General features: G+C 47.0%; 1 protein-coding gene across 1 annotated transcript; it reads right to left on the reverse strand.

Annotated features, from left to right (window-relative positions):
• Positions 1–976: 976 nt before the first annotated feature.
• On the reverse strand, positions 977–4430 carry LOC120468286 (C-type mannose receptor 2). Its single transcript, XM_089128094.1, has 3 exons — positions 4296–4430; positions 2189–2536; positions 977–1914 (listed from the first exon to the last, which is right to left on the reverse strand). Exons 1-3 carry the CDS (start codon positions 4360–4362, stop codon positions 1547–1549), a joined length of 783 nt encoding a protein of 260 aa, XP_088984220.1. The 5' UTR covers positions 4363–4430; the 3' UTR covers positions 977–1546.
• Positions 4431–5581: the final 1151 nt, after the last annotated feature.

Raw genomic sequence — 5581 nt, forward strand, 5'->3', positions numbered from 1 at the left:
ACAGAAATTCATAGAGATTTGGAACAACTCGGGGGCGAGTAAATGATGGCCGAAGCTTGATCTTTGTCTGAACTGTCCGTGGCGAGCGGGACGAGGCCGAGGCCCACGAGAGGAGGACGGCGTGAGTGATGATGAGCGACGCACCGGTCTCGGATCTCTCACGGAGAAGCTAAATTATTTATTTTTCCATCGGCATCATCTCGTGAGCTTCAGTGAGGTGGATTTTGAAGTTTCTCATCCACACTGAGAGCATTATTAAACGAAAACACCATTTTCAAATGCATCCGATTAATGTGGACGTAGCCTAAAGCACAGCACACAACATCGTGCTTAAATCTCTCAATCGTGGATTAAGGCTGATGACAGCTGAAGGAAAAGCGCAAACAAAGACTCATTCATTGGAATCTGATGTAAAGGAGATATGCAAATGATTGGATTGTCAAGCATGAATGCAAACGCTGTAAACCTGAACTCATTTCTGCTGAATCCTGCGGTCTGATTCTTCCTCTTCACTAGACCTGAACTCTGGATATTTACACCATACAGAGCAAATGACAAAGAGACAGCCATCAATCATAGAGTTTCTATCAGCACTGGTCCAACACACCTCCACCAACCTGAGCTTTAGAGTCATCATTACACCAACATCTGTACACCACTCAATCATGGATGACTTAAATATCTTATTATCATATATTGGACACATTATTACACCATAGTTCAGCCCCAAAGTCTCCTTCTGCTTCAGCAAGACAAGCTTCAATAAAGGTTCTCTTTTCTTACCTGGATCTTTGCTGGTTTTCAGTGTTGATCTTTAGCAAATTGCATGGAAACCAATGGAGTTTAATTTGATCCCCAACACCATCATATTCACCCATATCTGTGCAGCCACCGCACAACACAAATCTCTGAGAAACAGGCCCAACACTTCACAAGCGATTCAACTCTGAACACTTATGAACAAACGCTCTTAATGTCCAAATCTGGTCTTTAATAGAGTTCTCAAAACAGTAGCACAAAAAACAGCATTTATAAATCATTGGGAATTAATCAAACTAACAATATTAATAATGTTTAGTTCATTAGAAAAAGATTTCCCATAATGCTTAGAGGTAGGCTAATCCCGCTTGAGATGTGTGCTGGCTACGGTTTACAGGCCACCATACACACTTAGCAAACACAGAACGTTCCCCTAACGTTCCCGAATGGTCCCATGAGGTTATTTTTTTGGGAACCAAACAAGAACGTTCCATGTTGGTTATTTTTAGGTTCCATTTTTATAACGTAACCAAAAACTAACGTTCCCAGAACCTAAATTTGTTTGCTGGGTCTGTTGGCTGTAGATAATGTACTAATTGTTGGTGATTTTAATATACATGTAGATAACGAAGAAGATGCATTAGCATTTAAAGACATTACAAACTCAATTGGAGTTAGACAACACGTGACAGGTTTACACGTTTAACTCATAAGAGACCCATAAGAGAGCCGCCGGAGCCACGGAGCGCAGCTGGAACTAAACTCCATGTATTTCGCGTGTAGGCCCTCAGTCCTCGTAGTTGGAGCAGATGAAGTTGAGCGCGCGAGCTGGAGGAAGGCTAACCCAGCGCTGGTCTCCTGCCGTCCGCATGGCTCCGACTCTCCGCTCGCGGCTGCAGTCTCGCGGCCCGGTGCCGTCGCCCGCCGCCCAGTTCTGGTAGCACACCGCCTCGCCCCGCAGCCACAGCCACATGTTCATGGCGCAGAAGTGATGCAGACCCAACCACACGGCCGGCGTGGAGGCGTTCCTGGCCACGGTCCGCACGCGCCGCTCCATCCGCTCGCTGGTGACCGACACCAGATCCACGTGCCTCCGTCGGCAGTACGTCATGGCTTCAGCCCAGCTCAGGTTCTGCTTGATGAGGGTGAACTGATCTAGAAGAGCATTGACACACAAGTTCAACTCTAGATCATTCCTACATTCCTTCTGATGTTCATTCATGTTTATCTGGTGCTGTAACTAAAGAGGCAGTAAAGTGACCAAACTGACAGAATGTGAACGCTTCGTTTCATATCAAAACTCTCAGAGCTGATTGTGATTACTGGATGTTTAGTAATATTCGAAAATTATTGAGCTTTGAGAATCAACGGCACGATTTCTAACCAAGCCCAAATGATGGCGTTCTCTTATCTGACTTATCGGACTCGCCTTCATAATGACAGACGAACGGGAACAGCGAGTCGCAAGGCCAGTCCTCCCACTGTCCCCTTCTCTGTCCACTGACCACCATCACTGTGGCGTCTTCAGGCGCTCCGTTGGGTTCATCAGATGCCCAGTTTCTGAACGACGAGGGACTCTCATCGGACCATTCCCAAGCGTCTCTGAACAGGCCGATCCAGACTGAACTGGCCCCGCTGGCGTTCACGAGCTGCTGGATCTGCTGATTCTCCTTCTGGTTCCTCACGCTGGCCAGGTCCGAGTGGTTCGCTCTACAGAAGCTCTGAGCGGATCTCCAGCTCCTCGTCTGCAGCACAGGCACGAAGCCCTCACTAGTGTCTGCAGGCCAAGAGAAAACCCTCATTAGTGCTCCGGGTCAAACGTGACCCGCCTTTTAAATCTCTTGTTATGGTACGTTCACACCGGACGCGAATAGCACGTCAGGCGCGAATGATTTCAATGTTAAGTCAACGCAAAGACGCGTTACGCGCGTAAAAATTCCTGCGTGGAGCCCGCCGTGGAAGACGCGAATACGCCTCGTTGGCGCGAATTGAGCGTCTGGCACGTTAAGCGCGAATGATTAACGCTAGAGATCCACTTGTCCGACACGACAGTCACGAGTTGTCGCGACGCCTCCCCACATTTGTACTTTGATGGGCGTTCCTCAAGTTTACCGCTATGGGCGTGGTTTTGAGCCAGCGGCCAGTCTAGAACAGAGGACCTGCGAGAGACTTCCCCCCGTCTCCATATGCTCTACTTCTATTGGATAGTCGCGGCGCGTTCAACGGAATTCATTTGCATAAAGATGGGCATCGGCCAGCTTTTTGACGCGCAGCATTTTTCCAAATGAAGCGCCGCCTTCCTGGGATGCTTTTGCGGGCGCGTTAAACTCGCGTGACGTCACCCATGGGAATAAAGCGGAGCACGGCGCGACAGAAGTGCCGCACGGACAAGTGGATCCGCACCGTTAGTTAGTGCCATTTGTGGATTCACGCGTTTGACGTGAATTCGCATCTGCCGCACCGAGTTGAAAAATCTGAACTTTGGCGTGAATTCGCGCCGCGTTAACCAATCAGGAGCCTAACTGCTATATCTGGATGCTTCAATAAATTATTTTGTAATATGACTAAATGCCTGTGTGGGTCTAATGCACAACAAAGCAAATATTTTATCACTTAAAACATTATTTCTATATACGGGACATGTTCATTTTGTATTGAATGTTATTCATTTCAAATCTAGATTATATGAAATAGTATTATGATGTAAAGACAATCAACATATGTGCATAAATTCGTGTCTGGACGTGAGAGAGAGAAAAAAAAAATCACAGGACAGGTTAATAACTTTTGAAGGCTGGCTCTATTTATCATCAAAAGAAAAATAAATGACAGCTAGATTAGATGGATGAGGGCGAGGGTGATCCTCGCTCCGATGCGGGACAACAGGTCATCAAACTGGGCGCGTGACAGGCGGAAGTACCGCTGACAGCGGCCGTCATCCAGCGCAGCTCCTGGAGCGAGCAAACGGTGAAACTCGCCAAACGGTTCGGCTCTGAAGGGTCCGGTGGACACAAATATACGGCGACGATGATCCCCACGCCGCTGTTCTGCTCTCCAGAGTAAATACAGAGCGGTAACTCTCTTGATGAATGCTCGCTCGACATAAAAACAATGGCCGCCAACGGATTTCGATTCTGACGCGCGTAAATTTCGCTTCAAACTTTTGTTTTTATGAGCGTCAGTTTCACTCTCGACACGCGAATTAACACAAAGTGGTCAAGCGTCAAACTAGACGCGTCAGGCGCGAATTTGACGCGCGGTGTGAACGTAGCATTAGGCTTTATCATCATCCAACATTGGGTTTGATCTTTTTCTTTCAATTAGCACAGATGTTGGATCTGACTGATCCTCGGCCTCATCATTAGGAGAATAAGCAGATTGAACTCTTTTCATTTAAAAAAGCTTAGCTCAATGAGTCCTTAGTCAGATCAGCAAAGAAACACCAAACCTGTGCTAATCGCAAGAGAACAAGAAAACAGAGTATCGAATCCAATATTGGGTGAAAGTTTGGTGAGAATGGTTTGAGAGACTCTCACCGCTGTAGCAGATGAAGGACCGCTGCGCTGTGCAGTCGTCGATACGCCACCGCCCGTCCCGGTCCATGTAGGCGCAGTCCAGGCTTGCGTTGGTCTGGTTTGCCGCCCAGTTGCGGTACAGTGAGGGGTGTAGTGTGTAGTAGCTGGGGTCGCCCAGAGCCCATCTCCACTCCCCGCCGCCGGTCTTCAGCAGCCCGATCCAGAAGCGTCGATCTGTGATCTTCAGTAGATTGCTCAGGTCTGCGCTGTCGCTAACGCTGGCCAGATCGCGGTAGTTCTGCCGGCAGTATCGCTGCGCTTCGCTGCAGTTCACGGACCTCTGCACAAACTCATACTGACGCGGAGACGCCGAGCGGAAGACGGTTGCGAACGGCAAGAGCTCACTCAGACCACCACACGTTCAATACATCAGAGTGACTGATGTATTGAAAGTATTTTATATATTACACCCAACAACCCAGATAGCAGACTGACATTGAATCAACGTGGAAATATGACATCGAAACAACGTTGATCTGACATTGTTTTGCTCATCGAATTAACGTTGAACCAACGTCAGACGCATCATTCTTTCAAAACTAACGGAAAATCAACTTGAAATCAACGCGTTGTTTCAACGTTATGAAAGCAAACCAATTTTCGATTTTCATTTAGCTTTGAAGAATGCCGCGTCTGACGTTGGTTCAACGTTAATTCGATGAGCAAAATCAGCGTTGTTACAATGTCATGAGAGACGTCGTTTCCACGTTGATTCAATGTCAGTTTGCTGTCTGGGAATCATGAAGAATAAAACGAGTCAGTTTACACAAAAATCTGAAGCTCCACTATTGCTTTCAATTTAATCAGAATCAGCATTCTAGAGTTATTTCTGTACTGGTTTTAATGATATCTCACTGTATTTTTGATCAAATAAATGTAAGTTTGGTGAGCAGAAGACTCTCAGAAACCGCAGTGTGTGAATAAAGAAGCACACAAGCACACAAACACACACACACACACACACACACACACACACGTGTACCTGAGAGCAGAAGCGTGATCAATGCAGAGTCCATTCCTGAAGAGTGTGTGTCTGATCACTCTCTCTCTCTTTAATGCTCTCTCTCACTCCACCCATCACACACCGTCCAATCACACACGAGACAGGCTTCATTCATCTGTGTTGGCCTCAGAGGCCGTGATGACCAACTTCATGACTGGAAGCAATGAATAAATGTGTTTGTGATTGCCGGCCACGTCTCTGATTCATCTCCACTGATCACAGCCATCATCTTTACTAATGCAGA

The sequence above is a fragment of the Pimephales promelas genome, chromosome 3 (assembly GCF_988280905.1).
Source record: "Pimephales promelas chromosome 3, fPimPro1.hap1.1, whole genome shotgun sequence".
In the NCBI taxonomy this organism is placed as follows: domain Eukaryota; kingdom Metazoa; phylum Chordata; class Actinopteri; order Cypriniformes; family Leuciscidae; genus Pimephales; species Pimephales promelas.

What these genes read in the sequence shown, in the direction of transcription:
- LOC120468286 (XM_089128094.1), bottom strand. Translation starts at nt 4,362, where the DNA reads ATGGACCGGGACGGGCGGTGGCGTATCGACGACTGCACAGCGCAGCGG. An exon ending in GTCCTTCATCTGCTACAGCG is followed by an intron (nt 2,537 to 4,295) that starts GTGAGAGTCTCT and finishes CTTGGCCTGCAG; the next exon opens with ACACTAGTGAGGGCTTCGTG. An exon ending in GTTCGTCTGTCATTATGAAG is followed by an intron (nt 1,915 to 2,188) that starts GCGAGTCCGATA and finishes ATGCTCTTCTAG; the next exon opens with ATCAGTTCACCCTCATCAAG.